Source organism: Battus philenor, unplaced genomic scaffold, assembly GCF_028537555.1.
Source record: "Battus philenor isolate CCGP_79_NKW_IND1 unplaced genomic scaffold, ilBatPhil1.0.hap1 SCAF_30, whole genome shotgun sequence".
Lineage (NCBI taxonomy): Eukaryota > Metazoa > Arthropoda > Insecta > Lepidoptera > Papilionidae > Battus > Battus philenor.
This window is the reverse complement of record NW_027181694.1, coordinates 1,734,350-1,760,440: the sequence shown is the minus strand read 5'-3', so window position 1 is coordinate 1,760,440 and position 26,091 is coordinate 1,734,350. Positions and strand designations below refer to the sequence as shown.

Here is a 26,091-nt window from a genome sequence, read left to right as displayed (position 1 = left end):
GCCTGATTCCATTATATAAAAAGTAAATAAACATAAAAATGTTGTTATATTTGAGAAGGTTGAATATCTCTTCTCACAATTTTTCATAATGATTGTAATTTTATACTTCTATCTTTAAAGTCAAACAATCACTAATACAGAGTGAGCTATGAAGCTGTGCGGATTTTAAAAATAGTTATGTTAAAAACCGCCATCACCTTGATTAAGTAAGTTTCCAAAGGCAGTCGGTCGCAGAAAAGATGTTCTGCACACACCGCCTTTTCACACGACAAATTTTTTGGGGTACTTCGAGCAATCTGAATTTTAAAATTCGCACACCTTTCTAGCCCACGCTGTAGATAAATATAACATTATTGATAATTTAAAAATACATGACGCTCATCACCAATGGTCTAGATTTAACCTGTTCCAAATCTACACATATGCTAGAGCATTTAAAAAATATATACATGTACTTTTGTATTCTTATACACATATATTAAATGTAGTAAAGAGATTATAGCAATATTTTTGTAACTGTAGCTTCGGTAATGTTTGTGATATATACGAAATTATTTCCGTTCAATTCGTTTTGGCGCCAAAATTTGACACATGGCAGCCATCTTGATATGTCAAACGCAATGTCAGGTTTTATTTTAATTTTAAAAATTAGATGTTATTGTTAATGGCAGGAAAACATATTGAATTGAAATTTTTTGAAATTAAAAATAATTGTTATAGCAAATTAGATAGCAAAATGGAAATGTTTGTAGTTTTTATAACATCTGTAATAAATCGTTGAAAAACATTATGCTTGTCATTTTAACATCCTTTGTGTATTTGAGATGTCGTGGAATTTTCTGCGCATCCTTTGAAAAGCACATAAGAATAGCTAAAAATATCCTATTCCGAGATGTGAAGATGGGTAAACTTAGGCCCCTAAACATTTGTTTAGTCCCAGTGGTGGACTAGACCGTTTGCTATCCTATTTAGTTGACATGGAGTAGAGAGTGAGATGCAGTTGAAAAAGAGGACAGAGAATGATAGTATTGCCTACCTGATGAAAGATGGCGATAGCCGTCACACATTCTTAATTACTGCAAAACAGTAATAAGTAATACAATATAAATAAATAAAACTTAATAGTGTAAGTTAAAAATGAAATGGTGAAGGATGATGGAATAAAAGTTTGGTATGAAAGACGAGAAAGTTGTGCAAAAATTTTAAAAATTGAAAATTAATAAATTATTTGAGATATCAAAATCCTTATTTTAAATATGTTAGGGGAAATGAAATTAAAAAAGATGAAGTGAAACACGTAAGCTGACTTATTATAATGGGGAGGCCGCTTAACTCATAGATGTCTTCGTGGGATATTCCATGGAGTAATTAGATTCAAAGCGCCCCACAAGGGAACCTGAGATAATTATTCTCACATCACTTGAAGTGTGATTTCAATCGGAACATATTACAAAGCACGAGTTACAGAACCCTCTAAACAATAAACACTGAACTCTAGGATTGTGGCGACATGTGTATGGTTCTCGGAAATTCTAACCGAGTACTATCTCGAACTTACTAGAACCTTATCCGTAGTATAAATAGATGTACTCCCCATGTCGACAGTTCAGTGTTGTTTTTCGAGTTATAAGATTAAGATCTACGATCAGTACAAAGTGACTATTTGGCAAGTTATTTGGACAGTGATTCTTTGAGCGATTTGAAAGCAAGTTTGGACTAAGCGAAAGTATAATCTGTTTTAAAGTAGGTTGACCATCTGATTTGTGAATAAAGGAATCCTTGTGAACCAGTGGTGTTTCATTTTGAGTCACAACCCACAGTATGTAACAATAAAATAAAAATACATGATATTAATTTTAAATGATTTTATTGTCATATACAATATCAATATTCTAATATCGTAGTATTCGTTGTTTTATCTGCAGGTGTTGAATTGCTATCTATTCTGCTTGATGTATTTTCTGTGATATTACTGCTATAGAATACTTCTGTAGCTTCAACTGTATTATTTATAATGGATATAGTTGTCATCTCTTGTGTTACTGCTGTTATATTTTCAAGTTTAGACGTTGGTTTGACTGATACTGTAGTGGTGTTGGTGTGATTCGAGTCACTTGTTTCAATCGATTCATCTATAGCTCTAAAAGTGATGTTATGTTTTTCAAAAACTGATGCTAATTGTTTAGGTTGTTCTATTCTTGTATAATTCGCTTGAACTGTTTTGTTATCAATTTGAATCTTAGTTGTAAACGTATCAGATTCTGTTGTAGCAATCGTGATAGGTTTATTATCAACTTTGTTCTTCGATTTGGATTCTCCAAGAAATTCTTCTTGATCTACATAATCACTATAATCTTCTACTTCTTTATTAGGTTCTGTTGTAAACTGATATGTTATTGAAGATATTTTAGCTGAGAGTTCTTTTTTCATTTTCTTAAGTTCATTCTCTAGTTGCTTAATGCGTTCCAAATAACTTGCGGATGCAGTTTCGTTTTTATTATTTCCGTTTTCATTTTGGTCGGCCCTTCGCAACCATTTGTCATTTTTGTTTGTCTTCTCGAAGTTTTTGTTGAATCCGGCTATGTTTTGTCTTACCAACCACAAAGCAGAAGTTACTCTCCTTCTGAATTAAAAACAAAAAAAAACAATTAATATTGGACATTCGGCAGCTAAATAACGAAACCATAGTGATATTTTGACGACATTTTATAAATAATGATTTAATTTATTAAGGGGACCGGAAAGTAATGTCACTTTCTTAAGTTATTTTCATACTACTACATTTTTAATAAGTTTTTATTTAAAATCAACAATATATTCACCTTCGTTATCAACGATCATTTGCCGTTTAGTATACAAATCAATGCCGGAGCGGTAACAAATCAATCGGTTTTACTTTAAAATATGTCGATAGAAACGATATTACTTTCCGGTCCCCCATATATTTAAATTCAGATTTAATTATGATTAAAATATCATATAAAGGTTTTTGCACGAGATTTTTACGTAACCGTCACAGACCAGCGAGTTGTATTGTCATTTGGCGGAACACTCAGAATTGACTATAGAGTTTTAAGGCTCTATATAGACCACGAACTGGCAAGGGCAGCGTAGGATGTCCACCCAACAGGCAGACAAACCAGACAGACAGACACAGACCAGATAGATAGCGACAGACCGGACAGATAGTGACAGACCGGACAGACAGAGAGAGACCAGACAGACAGAGAGAGACCAGGCAGACACAAAGTCCTGGTTATGGTAGTCGGAAGACACTGGATATAGGCTGCCGTCCTATTGGTAATCTGTGGGCTTGGTACATTGTGTCCAGAAATAGACGGCTTATGGCCTAAAATGATAGTTTTAGTTGATTTTGCTTCACTAATGAATTGTTACTCAAAATCTGTCGTATTATGGGCACACCTGTGAGTTCTCCAATCTTCTTCTAAGCTTGCAGAACTGATATTCGATTTCTTCACTTGTCTATCTTCTCTATCATTGACTCTAGCTTGAGCCCCTTTAACTAAATAGAAATAATTCTTGTTGGGTATTGTCCTCTCTGACCAGATTGACTCCGTTGTGCTTACATTAAAGTTGTTTTTACTGAAATCTATGGCTTCAGGGTACAGAGTAACGAAGGTATATCGGCGTTGAGTTGAAGTTTTACCTGTTTTGTGATAAATTTTTGAGGTTTTAATATCTGATATGTGCGAGTTGTTTTTGTTGAAGTTGCTATCTATCCTAATCATTAGTTCCAGCCAAGACTTCACATCTCTACGTACATTATCTTCTAAATTTGAATACCTGTCATAGATTATTGTTTTAATTGCATTTCGTATGATATCTCTTAGATTTGCATCTGTATCTTTTTTCGTATTTTTATAAAGCTTAAAGTTTTCGATTGTTTTTTTAAGTGCAGCTGGAGATTGTCTTTTGTAAAGCACGTTCAGGAAGTTTAAAAAACTTGTGTTCTGTTTATTTATGTATTTCTTCTTCAATCCTTTTAAGTTCATCTTCAGTTGTTTACGAAGAAGATGGATTGGGGTGTCCTTTATCTTCTTTAGTGTTAACAGGATATACCGTCTTAATTTTCCATCTTCCATTATTTCCTTGAACCTATATCCTCTGTAGTTATGGCTTCGTATTTCTTCGTTAAATATTCTCAATACAGCTTTTAAGTTTTTATCGTTGAATGAATTGATTGTTGTTAGTAATTCTCGTAGAAAATCTGTGAATTCATATTCCGATACATTATCTTTTCCTGTGCGAATCGAAAGTTTTTCATCAACAGCGTTTTCTATTTTATCTAGAAATTTTCTTACTTTTTCTATAATTGCCACGTCATGTTTGTTGTTAAATTCGAATGTCGTTTCTAATGCCAGGTTAACACTTCTAGGTTTCGACGCAAGCGAAAACACTGCAAATATTAAATATTGTTACGTTGTATATATAGAATATTAGTTATTAGTGTCATTTGTCTCCAAAAAGTTTTAACATCTTTTTTAAATTACACTGCATAGTGTTAAATATAAGAGTAACATTAAAATTGTTTTGTTGAAATGTGACAAGTCAATAACTGTTATCAGTACAAAATCTACTCTGTTTTGCACTAATCGGTGTAACATAACTCCTGAAGATGCCCCGTGGAGGGGTGAAACACGTGTTGAGTGATTTGACGGTGGCAGTTGTGTAATTCGCATTGTTTGCCGCATACGCATTTATCAGCGGGCTGGCGGGCGGTGCACTTTGTTGCACGACTACCGCTGCATGTGCGGAAGTGGCTAAACATTGGTCCTTTTCTTACTTAGGATGGACTTCCGCAAAATAACTCCTGATTCCATTAAATAGTACAAAATCTGCAGGGACATATAGTAAACAATTATTAATTTTAATATGTACTGATCTTAAATTTTAAAAACGCATTTTTTTACTATAACATCATTTCGTTATTTATTATTTCTGATATATACATCATTTTTGGATAGGACCTTACATTATTTGACAGCAAATCAGCTAGACATTCACGACTAGAAGCTTTTATACTAATAACTAATCACCCCTTTTTACACCCATATGCAATCACCCTGTACATATACTAAGCACGCCATTTCTCTACAACATCAAATCATGAACGGAGAGATTTGTAGACGAAATAAAGTAACCATCCAGATTTCAGCAGATTCGCAAGTTGAAGTGGCAGGCATCATGGACCTTGAGGTCCTGGTGGACCCATAAACCGGTAAGCGCAGTGTTCGTCCACCAACAAGGTAGACAGATGACTTTGTTAAGGAAGACACAAGAAGCAGGCCGCTTCTAAAAGTTCCTCTTGAAGAATTGTAAAAAGAAAGGAAATAAAGGAATAACAGATCATAAGAGGAACTATAGAAGAGCGCGAAAATAAAATATTACACGAAAAAAACTATTAAATAAAAACCCCCACTAACTAGTTGTTTCACATTGTTCACCGCACGCGCATTTATCAGCGGGCTGGCGGGCGGTGCGCTTCATTGCACGACTACTGCTGCATATCGGAAGTAGCTATATATTTGTCCCTTTCTTAATATTAACATTGGGAACGGACCCTGACTTTATCAGTGGTCTCCATTCCAACCATGCGTCTATATGTTCTACACGCTGTGGGGTGTTATTTCAACTTGCCAATCCGTTGGACCTCGAACTTAGTTCGTCAACAGACCTCATTTTAATTTCTTAAGAGTATATCAACAAAAACTTAAAATATATTACCATAGAATTGCACAAGAACAACGCAAAAACCACATCTCGTTTTCATATTGTAAAATATACATTTGTAAATTGATTTTTTTTATTGTCAATCGTAAAAATTTTCTCATAAACAATTTGATATAATACTTTATGGTAAACTTGAGGCTTTCGTCATCGAGTTGATTTTATTCAATGAAAAGGGCTATTTGGCATTTCTTCACGTGATCTGATCAGGGACTAGGACATTCGGAAACGTTTGAATGTAACCGACTAAGCCCAGCAGATTCAAAAGCTGATGGCCAATAGAGCCTTTAGGTCCTGGAGTGAAGACAATGGACCAGCATGCGTAGTGTAGAAAGTCTATCCGAATGGTGGACCAGACAGCGGAAGCTGGCAGGTTCCAACAGATTCAATTAGAGATCTATAGGGAGGAGTAAAATGCGAAATAATGGTTAAGAAGCCTTAAAAAATTTCAATAAAATCGATTAATTAAAGCAATAATCGAATTCAATGTGATTTAAAATCGATTTTGGTGTCATAGTCTCGGGCAGAATCTGTTTAAGCTGATCTAAGTTGTATCGACATATTCCAAGTGACAACTCAAGTCATCACACTCTTTCTAGATTCAATTCCTTCAGTATCTTCTAAAACAAAACAATAAGATTGCGGGATTCTTTCTAGGTCTTGTAGGTAATGACAACACAAAGTCCAAAGTGTGTTTTAGACACTACAGGTCAAATATCAGTCACTAGCTGTGAAACATTTGTCACTATCTGTCAAACATTAGTCACTAGCTGTCAAACGTCAGTCACTACCTGTCAAACTTCAGTCACTACCTGTTAAACATTAGTCACTACCTGTCAAACTTCAGTCACTACCTGTCTAGCATTAGTCACTAGCTGTCAAAGACGATGTCAATCAAAAGTAAGAAAAAGCCATGGATATCTTTAGTTACTCGCATTATTAGTAAAAATGTTTTAAACTAGGAAATATATTTTTATAACGGTTCTTTATTGACGTAGATTCTCTGCATTTCATGTATTCACCGTCCGGAGCGAGTACGGCTCTCGGGGCTGACGGCCCGCGTACCAGGTTTAGGAAAGCCTTCTTGCAATTTATTGACGCTTACCTTCACCAACCAGACTTCTCCCCATCTAACCAAATATTAAAATAATCCTGCTATTGCTGCTTTCGAAGCCCATTCCAGAAAGAAGCTGATGTTTGCTTTGTTCAGTTCTAAATCCTTCAGCAGGTTATAGAGACTTCACTATCATATCTCTCTTTCTCCTACCTCCACAGCATATATTTTCACTATGAATCTATTCCTAGGTATATCATTGGCTAGGTCGTAGTTTCACCATGTTTGGTCTTAAACTATATTAGATTGCAAGGATAAGAAATAACTTTTACACATTATTATTGCTGAAGAAACATGACGGAGAAATGAAGAAGTATAGGCCTCTATGATGATTAGTTATTGATGTAAGAGACTTTAAAGGTGTGTATATAGCTTTAAAGATTTTATATCTATTTCCGATCACCTTGTATAAAATGATCGCTCTGAAATATCTTACATTTTTTTCTATTGTACAGCTACTGCCCAGTAACTTGTGGCATATGTACATATATATATATATATATTATATGGTGTAATATATATATGATATAAATATATATATTTTTATATATATATATGTATATATGTTATGTGGTATAATAATTTTGCTAAAATATTATAATATTTTTAACGTTTTCGATACAACTTACATAAAAGTGGATATGTTCAGAGTTTATAAATAAAATTATAGTTAAACAAGATATATAAAGCGAGCCTTTTAATATGTACTATTTTTATATACACACTTCACATATTCAGGGACATGCGAATAATGTTATTTTGTACACCATTTCATTGTATATTTTTATTAACATTTACCAAATGCTTTGTTTCTTTTTTCAAACATACATATATGTTATTTCAATCATTTTTGATATGACTTACATAGTAATATATATATTCTTCACAGTTTAGAAGAATAAGCAAGCCATTTTATTATGCATGTTAATATTTAAAAAAATATCTTTATACTTAAACAGTATGCCTTCTTTACTAAAAAAATAAATATATGAGACTATATCTATATTTGTTCTTCACGCCACTTTAAAGATATAATGTTTTTTTCGAAGACTTCTCAAATGGTTTTCCAAATGGTAATTGCCTATTTGGTCGTTTGAACCCACACAGCGGAATATTCCTCAGCAGTAACATGCTGTTTCCTTGCTCTTCAACTTATTAGCTTCTTCTTCTTTCGCGAGTTGCACTCTCGTTCTTTCTACATTCTTCATAATTTCTATATCTGTTACACAATCGTCTACAATCTTCTGGAAGAGTTCATCTGTAAATATATTTCAAGTATTACTTTGTTGTATATTATTTATATAACTTAGAGCAGTGTTTCCCAATGTGGGACCAACTTCCCACAAGTGGGCAATAGTTTAGTATAAGTTTGCTTGACGAGACTAAAATATCAACTTTTTTTCTGGCGTCGTCAAGTCAAACTTCTCTGTGGTGGACGACAGGCTCCATTAGGCCAGGACTTCAAAATTTCACTGAACCTAGAAATTTTTTTTTGGTATTGGCACCCTTTTGGGGGCCTCTCATACACCGCTAGCTTATTGTGGGAAAGGGACTTGTACATTTTTAATAAAATTCAATTCACTCTTGTCACATATATCACATAATCTAACATTATCTTTTATTATGAATTTCCTACTTTATATTGCCTCTCTACAATACAGGTGTTTGCCCGAATTGCCCATTGAAACTTCTGTAGTGTTTCAAATAATTCTGTTGGTAATATAAAAATTACATATTTTTCCTGTCTCATATATATATATATATATATATATATATATATATATATATATATATATGTACATATATGAAAGTAACATAGATAAAAAATAAGTTTTATTTTTTTGTGCCATGCTCCTTAGCCTTAAATTTCTTATGCTAATCCCCTTCCAACTGCAGGAAAAATATATAATTTTTATATTACCAACAGAATTATATGAAACACTACAGACTACATGTATATATTCATATATATGTATGAATATATAAAAGTACTTTTATACCCCAGAGTCACCAAAGCCTATATTCCTATAGTGGTACAAAGTTTAAGACAAAACTTACCAACATTCTCTCCAGTTTTACTCGATGTCTCAAAATGTCCGCAGAGACCCTGCGAGTATGTGTTTACTATATCCTCTGGCACCTCTCTGACCACCGCACCTGAGTCGAGGAGATCTTTCTTCGTAGCACATAGGTATACTTTACATTCCTGAAAAGTAAATATAATATAAAAATAGTACTTTCTCCTTAGCAGTGTGGCTTAAAAATTCTGAACTGAAGATTGTGGACTGAAGCCTGGATGGAAGCTTCATGCAACCAAACCTATGGTAAACATAAGGGAAACCATATATCCTCCTCATCCTACAGCTGAAATAATGATACTCTATGGACTCACTGAGTTTGAAATAGTACAACATAGGCTGTTCACCAATAAGGTCTTGTCCTCCTGAGACACTGGGTGATGACTGCTTCCTACCAGTCTTATTGGAAATCTTAGGTCTATGACCATAGACATCTTATATTTGAAATGATTAAGTCAAGGTCAAAATATCTTTACTACACAATATTTTTCAAATAATTGTTTAACGTAATTTTTAAATTAATGTTTACTTTAGTTCATAAAGTAAAAGAGAAATAGTTTATGACCAAAAAAGTTAAATTTTCAAAATAATAGGATAAAAAAACTGCAATTGTAATAGTCAATAAACCTATATACACGGTGTTTTGTTATAAATGTAAAATCTTTAAAATGAATGTTAAGTAATTTTCCATTAAATCACTCTGTATAAAGCGAACACTGGAATATGTTACATTAATTTATTTTTTCTACAGCCCAATAGCATTCATTAGTACAAGTCTGCAAGGACAGATAATAACGATAATTAATTTTTATATATAATCTGTATTTTAAAAATGCTTTTTTACTATATAAACACATTGATTTTTGAGATCATACCATACATTAATTGACAGTGAATGAACAATATGTTCAACATTTTAAATTTTTTACATTTATAATCGATGGTAACACATTGTACCTCTTCAACAGTCCTCAACTCCTGTAACCAGTGCCTCAACCGGGTCCAGGAGGCATAGCTGGATGGCTCATAGCATATGATGGCAGCGTGAGCTCCTCTGTAATACATTTTGGTCATGGCTTCGTACCTGAAAATATAGATTTAATAACAAGTTTCACCTTTACTGAAAACTGTGATATACTGAGTGATTGTTTATAGATATGAACATTTGTAAAGGGTGTGTGTATAGCTAATTGGCTGTCAATTAATGTATGTTACACCCTGTATGAGCAGTGGCATTCTAGCAGTAGACGAGTCAGACTTTTTAGGTCTTAGGACTATTGTAGGTCATCTCCTGGATTAATTATACAGGATTACCACTGCTCATTAAACAAGATTGCAGAGTATAGGCAGCAGCGTCTTCTGCGTACCATAATACATCACTCAGATTGCCAACCCGCCTTCCAAGTGTAGCGATTATGGTGTATCACCCATAGATACCTTTAGAGGAGCCTTGAATTCGATTGACGATTCCATTAAAAGTATCACATCAACTCGTGCGTATATTACACGGACAAGACTAAAGATATCAAAGATATACTGGTTTACAACCTTAGGATGTCAATATAGAGTAGGTATGAGGAGGTGGTCACATGAAATGTAATATTAAACTGGACATTGTTAGGGCGTCGTTAATACAGATTAGGATACTAACCTATTTACTTAAAACACTGTAACATTCAAAAATATGAACAAAAACAATTTAGTAATATTAAACGTCAATGTAAAACAAAGGCAATAACACAAATGTCTGTGGAACATTGATCCTAATAATAATAAAAAGATGTTCTATTAAAGTAAATAAATTGATATATGATATTTCAGAGTGATCACTTTATACAGGTTGATTAAAAATTGGTGTAAAAGCTTCAAAATATTTGCTGACATATGAGCTATATATTCAGCTCTGTATGTTTTACATATACAACATATTGTTCAGTGTGTACACTTTAGTATATATAGTGTGTTCATTATATATATTTCCTGAAAACAATTACCTTTCACTTCCAGCCGTATCCCAAATTCCAATATTGAAATCTTTACCATTTGAATGCATTGTCTTTGCACAAAAAGCCGCACCGATTGTCTGGAATATAAAAATATATATCTAATTATATATCAGGTATGATGAAAAAATATTGTATGTAATACTAATTACAAATGCAGTAGATGGGTGGTCACTACAATCAGTGTATGGTCTAAATAATAGATATAATGAATTTCTTAGACATTCAAATTATTGAGCTGTAATGAGGATTATAAAAATCCAACACGGGACATTAGCTGAGGATTTGGTCAGTTGTTACTTAAGCTGCAGAGTAAACACAGTTCATGACATAAAAAAACTTTCATGGCTTCATATTAGGGGGATCAGAGAGTAATGTCATTTTTGTCGACACATTTTACAGAAAAACCAATTGGTTTTTACCGCTCTGGCACTGAAAATTGGTGTACTAGACAGCAAAAGGTTGTTTATTATTAAGGTGAATATATTGTTGATAAGAAATAAAAATTTGTTAAAAATGTAGTTGTGTTAATTTAACTTAAGAAAGCGACATTGCTTTCCGGTCCCCCTAATATCTTAGACCTTTCACTTCTTAGTTTTAAATCTAAAATTAAAAGTATGTTATACAATAATCTTTTTTGATAGTTTTTAGTTAATCAAAATGTGTGGAACTTGGTTTATTAAATCATATACATGATAGATATAATGTACACATGAATAAAAAATTGTTTAATTTAATTTAAAACAGCGACTGTTGACTTTCTGGTTGCTCTTCTGAACAGATCAGCATTCCAAGCCTATGGTAACTTACAACTTACTTATAAAGCTAATAATTAATCATTTAAAAGCCCATGTAAATGTCTACTCAAATAAAGATATTTTAAATTTGAACCAGAGTACTATGTTAGGCTCATAGAGTCCCAAAATTGACTTTTGAATAGATCTCCAAAGTAAAAGACCACACAAATTGGATACCAATAAATTAATATAGTAGTAGTAATACATTTAAAATAGAAGATTCAATAGTGTTTCTTAAAAAGATTCTACCAATCATGAAGTTTGACTACCTATTATATATTTATTTATACATTTAAAATAGAAGATTCAATAGTGTTTCTTATAAAGATTCTACCAATCATGAAGTTTGACTACCTATTATATATTTATTTATACATTTAAAATAGAACATTCAATAGTGTTTCTTAAAAAGATTCTACCAATCATGAAGTTTGACTACCTATTATATATTTATTTATACATTTAAAATAGAACATACAACAGTGTTTCTTAAAAAGATTCTACCAATCATGAAGTTTGACTACCTATTATATATTTATTTATACATTTAAAATAGAACATTCAATAGAACATTCAATAGTGTTTCTTAAAAAGAATCTACCAATCATGAAGTATGACTACCTATTATATATTTATTTATACATTTAAAATAGAACATTAAACAGTGTTTCTTAAAAAGATTCTACCAATCATGAAGTTTGACTACCTATTATATATTTATTTATACATTTAAAATAGAACATTCAATAGTGTTTCTTAAAAAGATTCTACTAATCATGAAGTTTGACTACCTATTATATATTTATTTATACATTTAAAATAGAACATTCAATAGTGTTTCTTAAAAAGATTCTACCACTCATGAAGTTTGACTACCTATTATATATTTATTTATACATTTAAAATAGAACATTCAATAGTGTTTCTTAAAAAGATTCCACCAATCATGAAGTTTGACTACCTATTATATATTTATTTATACATTTAAAATAGAACATTCAATAGTGTTTCTTAAAAAGATTCTACCAATCATGAAGTTTGACTACCTATTATATATTTATTTTTCTAGGCATATCTCAGTGTTTTTGACATTAAAAGTAACTTTTTTTATGTTAAAATTATTGGTATTGTTGGTAAGGGAATTATGTTCTACAGTGGACATCCCATGTCTGAAAATATTATGTTACTAAGTTTCATAAAGACACTGTTCTATTGATCCACCATGGTGGTCCCGAGACAAAAGTATTGTAGGGGCTGGTATAGGGTATTGAGATGAAGGTTTTTTTATGCCCTCCACATTTTTGGGGACCTCTCATTCCACCCATATAATGTTGGGAACAGATATTTATGGGTGCAATCATTTTTTCAGTTTCCTTTTTTATTTTCAATCTTTTATATCATCTTTCATTACATATTAATTTTTAGCATATTCATTTTCTTTATTTCTATTTTCCATCACCTTTTATCCCATCTTCAGTCACTTCATTTTAAGTCTTATTTATTATTTTCTAGATATCTCAATTTTTATCACTTAGTGACAAATGTTACAATGTTGCTTTAGGAGCCTGTTAATGAGCTGAAATGAGCTTTATGCCACAGGCCTCAATTTTTCAGAACTTTGTAAAGGATTGAAATTTTAAAGGAAATCCCTTTAAAATATACAAACTCTCTATGAATTTACATCAGGTTGTATTATTTGTTCACTTTAGTTGTGTAAAAATAGTTTTACACAACTAAAGTGAACAAATTAAAAACTTATTGAAGTTCTCTCATTTCATTAGTACTAATTTCAACAACACTGGCAATTACATTAATAAAAATACAAATAAATATCATTTTTTCTTAATTGATTTTGGTCAAAATTTAAGTAAAATAAAATAATTTAATACGGGAATTTTGAATATAACTAATATTCCATGTGTTTTTATAACAACGTCGCAAAACTTTTAATTGCAATTGGGATAACTTGTTGCAACGTAAACAATAAATACATTAACTAAATTGTATTAAAACCATTATACTCATATATTTTAATTGCGTAAAAATGAACAATAGAATACATAATAGAACAAAGTGATGAATCATTGCATAGAAATATAATTTTTTTCTCTAATTTTTACTCACGTTTTGATATGGAGCACCGGTATTAAACCTGCAATTCACGAAACGAAGAACCAAACTCGTCTTCCCGACATGTTCACTTCCCAATAAAACAATTTTAAAATCACATCTACTCATTTTGTTGTTTATTATATTTTGTTGTTACTAATTTTCTCGTTTCAAAACATCGTCAATTTATGATTTCCTTGTGTTAATTACTATACAATTATTTAATTACAACATGTTTAACAAAAACAGTTTGGGAATTTTGAACTCCCGGGAAATTTTTCACAAATAACTGCAATGAAACTACAACCAAAACACAAAACAACACTTACAACTTTAACAGGAATGGCGACATTTATCGATAACCAGTGGAAGTCGATATCGATTATCAACATATCGATATTTATTACTCGGTTTTTTTATAACACATTGAATTGTTATGTTGAATTAATAATATCATTTTTAATAATTTAGACGGTAAGAATAGTATTAAATAAGATAAGAAGATTTTAGTAAGAATATCGACTAGTTTTATATTTTAACAATGAGAGTTATCACAGTAGAGAGGAATTCTAAAATTTGCTTTCCATTCGTTAAATATAAAATAAACCTTGTAACCTTGTAAATACTTATCAATTAAGGAGATCTTTAGTATATTTATTATAAAAAAATGATTCGGTCACAGCGGATCTAGTTAAATGATATATGCCATATTATTAAAAAATAAATATAAATTTGTCAATCTTTTAGAAAATCTGAGAGTAGTTAGTTATTTACCAACCAATACAATTAGTTTAAAGTTTAGTACGATTATTATCACTAAATATAAATATTACTCTGTCTCGATTAATAATGCATGCGAGTTATTAATATCGACTTTAATAGATTTAAATGTCCATCCTTTCGAGTTTATTTACAATAGATAACACAATGAATGCCAATCACTGTATATATTTATCGATTTAATAAATATCCATGTGCAGGTAAACAAATATTCCTGCTGAACAGTAAACAAAGATAAGTAGTTCATGGTATCACATGATTTATTTTTAAGGCTTGCTATCTTTTATAGTTTAATTGTATATATTGAACTGAATAAAATATAACAAAAAACATGAATTCATTTGTTTGGTAGTGAGCAGCGCAATAACGGCTTCTATAGCCTGACATTTCAATGCGAAAAAATTTAGGTTGAAAATATTAAAATAGTTTAGTTAGTTTGTTTTATTAAGTAAATAGCTCTTATAATTATACATTATAGCGTACAGTACCCGGCAATAAATATGACACATCGACCTTTGGAAAGAGACAATCGGGTTATCTCTGTCGCACGAAATACAACGATTGACAAAACGTCACATCGGTAGTGTGGAACAGAGATAATACTCTACGAAGCCGAAATTAGCCGATTGTCTCTTTCCAAAGATCGATGTGCAATATTTATCGCCGGGTACTGCAATTATATTAAATTTATGACCGCCGAGTGCTTATACCGTTTCGGTGGACGTTTCATGGAATGTCTAGACTAGACTAATGAACCTGGACTTGGCTGTCACTTGTGGATATACGTTTAGCATTTCGACATAAAGATCCTGAAAGGTGGTGGTGGGGATGGTTAGTCGGTTTTATTGCCTAGCTATAATACTATTACTGCTTCTGAAAGTGTTTGCGTTGGGAGAAATTTCGGAAGAAACTTCAGTATTCTTCTATCTAGTATGATTGGGGTTTGGCGTTCCCTGTCATATGCGATTCGGTCTTTTAGTCTATGGGATATTATGTATTGCATTATTTTGTAATATAAATAATAGTACTGGTGTCAAACTTTTATATCATTTACATTTGTGTAAATATGTAGTTCTTATTTTTATGTTTTTTTTTAAGTTTGTAGCTACAACACACACACGTTACAGCTTCTTAGTTATTTCAAATAGAATATAAGATAATTGTATTAAATACAGACTCTTATTTAATTTCATGTATCAATTACATTTGTCTTAAATGTCGTTAATAATCTTAGTATACAAAGTTATTTTTTCTACATTAATATTTTCTACATGTAAAATCTCTATATAGGCGAACATGTAGCTAATTTGTAAGCGAAAAGCATTTACATCTATTTGCAATCAGCCTGTATAAAGTGATCACTCTGAAATATGTAACATTAATTTGTTTTTACTATTGGGATGCAACAGGCCAATAAATTTTGACAGTACACAGTCGACAGGGACAGATAGTAAACAATAATTTTGTTATGAAGTATCGTTCGAATTTTAAAATATTTTTCTTATTATGTTTTTCTTATTTGTTTTCTTGTTACGTTATTATTTTAAAAAATGGTTAAAGTGTATTGTACAAAAAAAGACCGCAAATGAGCTATATATTCAACTTTTATAATTCTTACGCTTATAATGAATCAATTTGTATATATAAAGTAACAATTTTTTTTGACGGATGTCGACCGTTGCTTTCTATTGGCATTTATTAATTCCATGTTTCAGGGGCAGAGCGGAGAAAGGCCTTAGCGCCTTGTATTATCAAGCTCAAGGGCTCTTATGATCAGTTCAAACCGCTGTATATTATTTTATTACCTATTTGGTTATAAATAATGATAAAAAAAATACCTTTGGTGGTCAGTATTATTTTAAACAAATAAATTAAATGTCATTGTGTAAAGAAAATTTAATCTAACCTGCCGATAGATGGCGCAAAATTCAAAGTCTCCTACCTAAACGGTGAATGCGGAACTAACAGCCTTGAAATTGGTTCCTATTTAAAAACGAAAGAAGTTTTTGTCTCGTAATCTTGTGAAATAGAATGGATACAACTTTTCGATACGCTATACAGATCAATGTAGTGGGCAGTTGCTTTTAAAAATAATTTCATTAAAATCATTAATATAACAATAAAATTTACTGCTTAACCAACAGTTATTTTAGACTAGGCTATTACAATCCTTTGTCGTCGTTGTAGCCCTGGATGACGTTCACAGGGTCTATGACAAGAACTAACAGATAAAAAGTATAATTTAAATAAAACAAAAAAGTAAAATAAGGTGATAATAAACTGTAATAATTTTAAAAGTCTACTAAAAATCAATGCGTGTGTAATGTAGATAACGAAATAAAATAATATCAATACTAAACTAAGCCAAATAAAGATAAAAAGCAAAAATGAACGAATAAAAATTTTAATTTAGGATGCAGTAGAAAGACAATAGAAGTCAGGCGGTGTACGAAAAGAAAGGTAAGAAAAGGAATGCAAGATATTGTGGAGGGAAAAAAGAGAAATGAAGGAAAGATATTAAAAATGATGAGAGAAGAGTATGTCAGTAATATTATTGAAAAAATATTAATTGTATAAATACTCCTTGCTATGCCATACTAGGGAAGAACGAGAGTTCCTCAAAAATGAAGGCCATTTTAAAAAAAAATGTCTTTGACAGAACCACACCACAGAACCGCGGCGCTTGTTATAAAATCAAATACCTAATATCGGTTTTTATATCGTAACTGTTAAAATTAATAAAGGGTCGGGTAAGAACAAAGGAATGTAAATATATTTAAAAACAGATAAAAAAATATTAAATATGAATAATAATAAATTAGTTGTAGAATATAATAAAATGAAACATACAAAATTAAAAACTCAAAACTAGAAAACGATAATGTGATAAATAATCTGTGGTACTTTGGTAATGGAGAAGGGTGAAAGGAAATGGTTGAATGACAATAATGCTTATGCAATGAAAGATTTTAAAATGGATGAAAGAAAGAAAAAGCATGATAGATACTGTGAAGGAGGAAAGAGGACAAATGTTAATAAAAAAATATATCTTATTACTGAAAATTGTAATGTCCCTGTCCCAAACCGAAACGAATAAATAAATTGCAAGTTTTCTCTTAAATTACTATTGATAAAGATCACTATTTGTTAATTTTAATTTACTTATAATTAATTTTGTTAATGTTAATTTACTTGGATTTTTAAGAACATAAAAGGTTATGGTCAAGACATTGCCATTGACAAGTGTAGTTTTGAAAAGGAAACATTTTAATTTTTGCAATCTTATATGAAACATATAAAATTTATGAAAATAATAGATATATACGTAGATAATGTTTGGTTATATTCGACTTTTAATAATTATATTTCAAATTAATTAAGGCTTGCTCAGAGACTTTCTTTGAGTCGGCCTTTTCTCACCCAAACCTCCTCATAGCGAGTGCTTGTCGTTACTTCCCCTGTATCTTAGCAAAGGACAAGAGACGTCCCAAAGACCTATTCCTCACGCTCATCATAGAGTTCCCACTGAACTCACAGCACCAGCAACCACTGCACCTGCGACACTTCGCTACCCACCGTTACTCACTACATCATAACACCCGTTCTTAAGGGGCCGGCCGCTCGCTCCCTAACCGCGAACAGCGTGGTCGAACCCGAGGTTGGATCCGGATCCATCCTTGCCTCGCCTGTGGTCCACGCTGCCGTCCCAAGCATATACAACACCAACACTACACAGCTCTTCCCGGGTAGAGCGGTTCACTACGTGCGAACGTCATCAACTGGAACGCATCTGTCTAGCTTCTGTTTTATTTTTAAGTTCACGGACTCTTTCTCCATGAACTCAGTTCCGATGAAACTATAAAAGCCATCGGGCTGACAGTATCATCCGAAATAAAAAACTATTTTATATATTTTACTTTCGAACGCTTTACATATACGGTAAAAGCTGTTTATTCGCGGGGTATATGGTCTATAAATATACCGCAGATACAGACACCGTGAACACGGAATGCTAATCTATATGGGATTATACGGGATACATTCCTTTATATTTATATATCTATATCTATATAGGAATGTATCCCGTATAATATATATAAAACAATTTAATTTTAGTCATTGAACATTTTGATTAATTATCTTAAGGTTTAAATAATTCTTTCAATTCAGACTGACGCATAAGACTTCGTTCCACAAACGCGTCAATGTTCATAATCGATGTTCGAAATCGCAAAGTTCATTTTGCCATTCTTAAACCTCTGCTAATATTGTAATAAATGTCACGTTTCCAGTGCTTGTTGAAGCCTAAGCTTATTCAATGGGCTGTGAATTTAACATTTCCTCCGAGTCGGTTGCAGTCAAATCTCCATCTTGTGATTTAAGCAATTCTTGAAACTTGATTCTATCAGTTAAAACCCGTCTCATTAAAGTTTTTTTTAGTGGCCCCACTATTGGGGGCCTGTCGTTTCCATCTTAGGGAAGGATGGGGTCGTTTATTGTCTTATTATTTTTTTTTTGACTGTCCTTTTCATTTTCATTCTCTACTATCATTCTTCTCATAATCTATAGTTTCATTCTTTCTTTTCACAATTCATTCTTTCCTTCTCTTTCGTTCTAATTCTCATTCATATCTCGCCTTCTTATTTCTCTATTTTACAATTTTGTTAACATTATTTCACATTTTTATTAACAGTTTTATGCTTACTCTATTACACTGTTCCACTTGTTTATTTTCGTAACATGTTTAACTATTACTTTACAAAAACCGAGAAACGATTCCCTACTTTTAGCATTTTCTAGCGTGGAGGCCATGTTTTCCTCATTTATTTTTACACCCATCCGGCATTCGGAGTCGACCCGGAGTCCTCCGAATGCGGGACATTGGGCTACCAGGTGGACCACGGTCTGGTCCACGCCCGGTTCACAGAAGCACGAGGGGTCCTCCTTGAGCTTAAACCGGTGAAGGTACTCAGAGAACCCCCCGTGCCCCGTGAAGAGCTGGACCATCCATTAAAGTTTGAACTTGCGCAGATTCTTAGTCATTTTCTCCAGTCAGAGCTGGCCACAGATTTTTCCAGGATGACTTGAATGTGTGTGGCTTTAGTTCATCCAATGACTCTTTTATGTTTGCATGCGTTTTGCTGTCAAATTTCTTCCCGTATTCCATAACATTCATATCAGGATTACATTCCATATTATTGAATATGACGGTAGTTCATTTGACGGCATTTACAAAGGAGGTTTTGATACTTATTAGAATCCTTTATTATTATTTATGTATTTTTTAAGGTAGCGCGAATAAAAAGCTTTTACTGTATCAATTATTATCATTTTCGTGACAATAAATTTATACATTCAATCATTAGATAACCATTGGATTATGCTTTATTACAAACCAAAATAGTATATACGGAATGATTGGAAAAAGGCAGTAAATATTTCAAATGTATAGCTATTTTGCTGTCAATTAAAATATGGTACACAATATCTAAAAATCAATAGTTTCTTAAATAATAAACGTAATGATAATAGAATAAAAAGTGTTTTAATTTTTTTTATTAATGAATGTAAAAAAATTATTATTATTTATTATCTGTTCCTGCAGACTAACGTCAAAAATAACAGGCCTGTGGCATTTCAATAGAAAAAAAATAATATAACATATTTTAAATTGATCACTTGATATAAACATAGGTTGATTGCATTGAGATTTAAAAGATTTTAGCAGAAAAATGAGCTATACCATCAATCGCTTAATGCTTATATTCCTCAAGTTAATCATTTGTACGTATGTCTCTATTTGGCGGGAAATATTGACGTTGTTCTTATGGCCTCTTTTTAAAGAAAACACACACACACACACATTAGATAATATATCTATAGGTATACGTAATAATAAGAATGCCTACTGTAAAAGTCTTTAAATTTGAATCTAGACTATATATTATTTACATGACAATATGAATTTAAAATTAGTACAGGTTAAAAGGCATTGTGAATATTTTCTCATTACTGCTTCTAAACGCGCAGGTCGTTTATCTCTTTCTAGTGCTTCGCCCCTCTCTTGTAGGCGACAAAGTATTGATTGCCGATTCCATCCTATCCGACAACCACTCGATCGATTTTGCTTTTGTACTGATAAACTCACTTCATAACTAGGGCATGTCACAGCGTAACCATTAGAGAAATTAAATTTTCGCATAATTATGATATAATTCATTATATTAATATATCAAAATTACATATAAATATTAACAAAAACACACTTAAAAATTTTCGCGCCATTTCTGAAAGATTTTTTTTTTCTATGTAAGTACAAAGACTAAATTGAATGCATTTCAAAAAATTTAAACAATTAGCATCTTTAACAGTAATTGCAACATTCTTACTAATAACTATTGCAATTAAAATTTTTGTATGCTGATGTTTTTATAATATGATACGATTTAGTAATTCGTCGTTTCGTTAGTTAAAAAACTTAAACTAATAAACAAAAAACTTTCATTAAATTGTTTTCTTTAATGGCCTCGTTAAAAATAGTACACGTTCAACTTGAGCCTGTATTACCGAACAAATGTACAAGGAAAGTTCAAAATAAATATCTTGTTATTACTTCAATGTAAACAAGTTACGCAAAATTAATTTACCATTTAATAACCCAATTTGCTTCTTTTCAACATACTACAAAATTAATAATAAACGATTAAAAATTAGTATTTATTTAGAACAATAAAATAATAATTACATAATACGTAATTCACAATATCGCGTTGTCGGAGATAATATTAAATAAATAAACATTAAAATACAGATTTTCGTGATGTTAAAATTGATTGAATACAAAATGTTTTGTTCACAGCTAGAGACAAATAAGTGGTGGTGAAACTCGACAAAAGAGGTAGCCTCGGGTTGCGATAAGGCAGTTCGTGATAAGGCCAGGCAAGTTGTAATATACAATGCCAACTCAACACCCGACCTAACTATAGCTATCGCCTTTTCACACTGCTCTGCCATCTTCTGGATATTCGTCCCACACCCAACGGAATGTTGCTACATTTTCAATAAATCGCACCCTGAATTCTATGTTATTTATTAATTTTAAATACAAAAAAGATGTAGTTAATTGTGTATATCATTAAACAGTAAGTAACATTTTTTTTAATTATCAAGTTAAGGATTAAGAAAATTAAATAATATTGCTGACGGTTTATGAAGTCTTTATACGTTACTTTAAAGTAGGACAACTTATTTTCGAGCATTTGAAAATATACTTTACTTCAACTGAATAAGATTAAAAATTGATTAAACATTTTGTACGTGGTGTGACGTTTTAGTTATGTCTATCAAAGGCGTATACTTTTTGAATTAGTCGGTTAGTCGCGAGTGTTGTCATAGTAAAAATAGTTTCGTCTTTTTCACTCCTTTCGTAGGCAGTAGCATCACCTTCTTGCTGTAGAAATGGACGTTGAGACAGTTTTGTTGCTTCGCGTTTTTTGTTTATATCTCCGATAATCGACGTCGAAAACTTTTGTAATCACTTTTAAAAGTCATCCATTATCACAATAATGTAGTGCGAGCGTTTAATATTTAGTTAAATCGTGTGTTTAATGAGTTCTATTTACCCTTAACACAGCACCATTTGGTTGTGCATTGATTTATGTGCACGAAAGGCTATAATTTTTAAAATCATTTATTGTTTACGTATCACTTATTTGTTGTCGTAATTAAGTTTAAATGTGCTTATATTTATAGTGTAATTTGTTATCGTGTAAGTTTAACTTTGTTGCGGTGTGTTAAATAGATTTTATTTCCCGTGGAGTATATAACATGGTCACTTGGTGAGTATATGATATTCACAGACTTTTTTACTTCACAATACATAATAACTTTATTCAATCATTAAACTATATTTGGAATCTCCTTGGCGTGTTTATTTTAAAATATTTCTACTGACAATACACCGTCGTTTTTTGTTGTTGTTTATTTTTATAATATAACTTTCTATAAAGTTTCATGACAATAGCATTTAAGGTTATTTATTGTCGGGGCACTTATTCTTGTTTACGACGCAGTAGTATATGGTGTCTAAATCAAAAAGTATTTATATAAAAGAGGTCAATCAACGAAGGGTCAACCACCTTTTTTGTGGGCCCTTAACACTCGTGTCGATAAAGGTACTACGTTCTTATACTGTATTCGCTAGAGAAAGTTAATACCATAATATACACAACAATAGTTATAAACATGTAAAGATATGTTAACATGGGCAGAAAATGTCAGTCAATAATTTTCATTTGCATGATGGACCCTTTCTTTTAAAACTATTTGTTTTTATTTACTCAGTTTTTGTACCGATTTCTATTTATATATTATACTAAACTTTTGGGAAGAGTGTGCAAGTGATTTTATTAGAATGCCATGAACTTTGACCATGCCTGAAAACTTTGTTATAAATAACCCAAAAACTGAGTTTAGTTATTGAGGAATTTTTCACTTCCATAGATTTACTTACAATTGTTGACATACACTACAATCATTATTCCTTTTTACTAACTCACAAAAATGTGGTTGTAATACTACTTATTCTTGGTTGGTTGCTGTTAGCCTAGGCTTTAAGAGCTTCATCGAAGCAGAGTTCATGGAGCGGAAGGGCCTGTGAACTAAAAAACCTAAATAAACAAAAGCCAGATGGGCACATTCCAGTTGCATGAAGTAAAGAGCTCTGCCCTGGTAGAGCTGTGTAATGTTAATGTTGTGTCAATGCAGCTTGGTACAGCTGCATGGTCCACAGGCAAGCCAAAGTGATCTGGTTCCAACATCGGTTTGCTCACACTGTTTGCTGTTAAGAAGCAGGTGGCTGCTTGTTAAAAATGGGTGTTGTGGTGGTTGTAAGAGTGTTACATTCAAATAATATCTTTATTTAAGTATACATTCACACACATTTTTAAATCATCAGTTATTTTAATATTATAAGTAAAATCTCTGAGGGAGGTCTGGGTCCAACTGTGAACATCCTAGAGTTGAAATAATGATATTGTTATATATGATTATTGTACATGTATGTTGAAGTATGTCAAATATACTATATTCACAAGAAAGACATATTGGAGCAGACCAAGGTTTTACCAAAGTCTGTGCGGGTTCAAACTTAAAAATTTAAAATATCTTTATTCAAGTATGCATTTATACATTTTAAATTGATCAATTATTTTAATACTATAGGTAGCAAGCTATGCCGGCTCGGAGTGCTGATCTGCCAAGAGTTGGTCAGAAATCAAACCATCAATCATATAAAATACAATTTAAGAATGTTCAATGTGTACATTATAATATCAACCTTTTAAATGAGTCAAGAAAGTTTAATACATTTGGATGAACTATTTCTTGAATGCTATAATAAGATTTACTTAATAATATACTTTCAATTTTAGATTTAAAACTAAGAAACGGAAGGCTTAAGCTATTTTGTGGAAGGATGTGATGGATTTGTTAACTTGGGGACAAAATTAAGGTGTTACAAGTTTATTTTTATTTCTTGTAATAATCATGTATGTTTCATTTAACAATTTATAATATGGCGCTACTTTATTATAGCTACAGCCATAGTTCAAGCTTTCTAGTTGTAGTTAGATATTTCCTGAGAGATTTGGATCAGTATTTCAGGCTGGTTGTAGCTTGCTCCTTATAAAATTATAATATTTGACAATTTAAAATGGTGTAATTGCATACTCCAATAAAGATATATTGTATTTGAAAGATTCAACCCACACGGCGCTTTAATAATATATTTAGTTTACATATAAAATATATATTTTCTTTTGTGCTTATCTATAAACAGTCTGGTGACTATATGAGGATGTTTTGTGTGGAGTATGTCAAATGATGTGTGAAATAAATATAGAATTAATTTCCGCTGCAAATCTTCTTTTGAAAGTTTGTTGTACCAGAAGCCTATATAAGAATCATTTGTAACCAGAACTTCAGCCCTAGGATGTTTATGACAGCCTCCAATAGAGATTTCCAGTAAGACCAATGAAAAGCAGCATGCATAAAACGCATAGTCTGATGGCTTTAAGAGTCATACAGTAAATAGCTTGTTCGCCTTGTGGGTGAATATCTTTTGCTGCGCTTTAGTATGTAATCTCTTCAAAACTTTCATTTATTTATGCATATTATTTATATATTCATCATTCTGAGGGCTGACATTAGACCAGTTGGTAATGACTAGAATCAAATTGTACTCTCCCATAAGAGATCCTTTAAATTAAATTTACAAGATTTCAAAACAACACATCCTTAATTTGACAAGAGTTCAAAACAAACTAATGCCTTAGTATAGCTATTTATTCAAAAGCTATATATTTTTCATATAAACAATATGGGCTTGTTTATTAGAAAAGGTTGTTTACCGTGACCTGAAGATATATACAATATACTTCCTCAATCAGCTTTCATATTTATTGATTCATAAGTAAAAATATATAAGCCATAGAATATACAACAAATGAATTAACAAAATTAATTATTTTTGCAACTGTTACCAAGTAAGGTATACTGCTATCTCATTCCCCAAACAGGTATAATTTTTTTGACCCACTTGCTCATTCGAATCATGGGTCTTTAAGACAAAAGTACATCATCATTGATCATCAGCTTAAAAGAAGTGACAAATGGTCCAAATAATCTTATAATTAAACAGTAGAATGAATTCTTGGAACCCATAGGTGTCTTGTTATGTCTGATTTGGTATGGCATGTGAAGAAATTTGGCCAACTGTAAACATACTGGCTTATCAGCTGACAGTATATATGATATAGTAATTAAAATACTAAAGATATATAGAATCATGGTACTGGGTAGAAGGCAGTAGCCAATATAAATTCCATGTCCAGATGCCTTGGATAAGTCCTGGCAAGTATTTTAAACAATAAAGGCCCTGTGAAGAATAACCCTTTGCACTTGCAGATTATTTTCACATTTCGTTCCAAAAAGCTTGATAAAGACATATTTTATCATGAAAATGTTGAAAGACTTTTTAGTTAAATAAATAGAACAATGAAATATATTATTTTAAATTTAAATTGATTGAGAGAATTTAAAAAGTTCTTTTAGAATTTAAAAATCTTAAAGTTTTGTAGTGTAAGTGTGATACCGCTTAAAAATCCTTTGGCTTTGGTCCTCGACACTACTGAAAAGATACCTTATACTTATTACATCCAACTTAACTAATTCGAATTTCAAATTGCTGAAATAAAACTTAATGCCAGCTCTGCCGGCATTTGTAGTTGCAATAATAAAAATTAATGCCAGCATTACTGGCATTCAAAGTGCAAAGGATTAAATTAGAAAAAAAAATCCTTTGTCAATAGTTATATGCATAAATGAACAATGGTACCACACACAGCTCAGAGTATGGTACAGGTGCAAGACATCAGGTGTACCTGTTGTTCCTACTCAAGTGT

General features: G+C 31.6%; 3 protein-coding genes across 5 annotated transcripts in view; 1 reads left to right on the top strand and 2 right to left on the bottom strand.

Moving 5' to 3' along the window:
* Positions 1-1,884: 1,884 nt before the first annotated feature.
* Positions 1,885-5,794, bottom strand: LOC137927238 (phosphatidylinositol 3-kinase 1-like). Its single transcript, XM_068771018.1, has 3 exons — positions 5,746-5,794; positions 3,424-4,417; positions 1,885-2,623 (listed from the first exon to the last, which is right to left on the bottom strand). Exons 1-3 carry the CDS (start codon positions 5,789-5,791, stop codon positions 1,885-1,887), a joined length of 1,779 nt encoding a protein of 592 aa, XP_068627119.1. The 5' UTR covers positions 5,792-5,794.
* A 1,778-nt stretch (positions 5,795-7,572) lies between these two features.
* Positions 7,573-14,167, bottom strand: LOC137927336 (ras-related protein Rab-24-like). Its single transcript, XM_068771127.1, has 5 exons — positions 13,865-14,167; positions 10,935-11,023; positions 9,898-10,024; positions 8,921-9,068; positions 7,573-8,120 (listed from the first exon to the last, which is right to left on the bottom strand). Exons 1-5 carry the CDS (start codon positions 13,976-13,978, stop codon positions 7,981-7,983), a joined length of 618 nt encoding a protein of 205 aa, XP_068627228.1. The 5' UTR covers positions 13,979-14,167; the 3' UTR covers positions 7,573-7,980.
* Positions 14,168-22,087: 7,920 nt separating this feature from the next.
* The window catches only part of LOC137927377 (myoneurin-like), a 60,743-nt gene continuing 56,739 nt past the window's right edge, over positions 22,088-26,091 (top strand). For all 3 annotated transcript variants that reach the window (XM_068771176.1, XM_068771175.1, XM_068771174.1), the window contains exon 1: positions 22,088-22,467. The gene's annotated coding sequence lies outside the window, so the exon portion shown is untranslated. The remainder of the gene's footprint in view (positions 22,468-26,091) is intronic.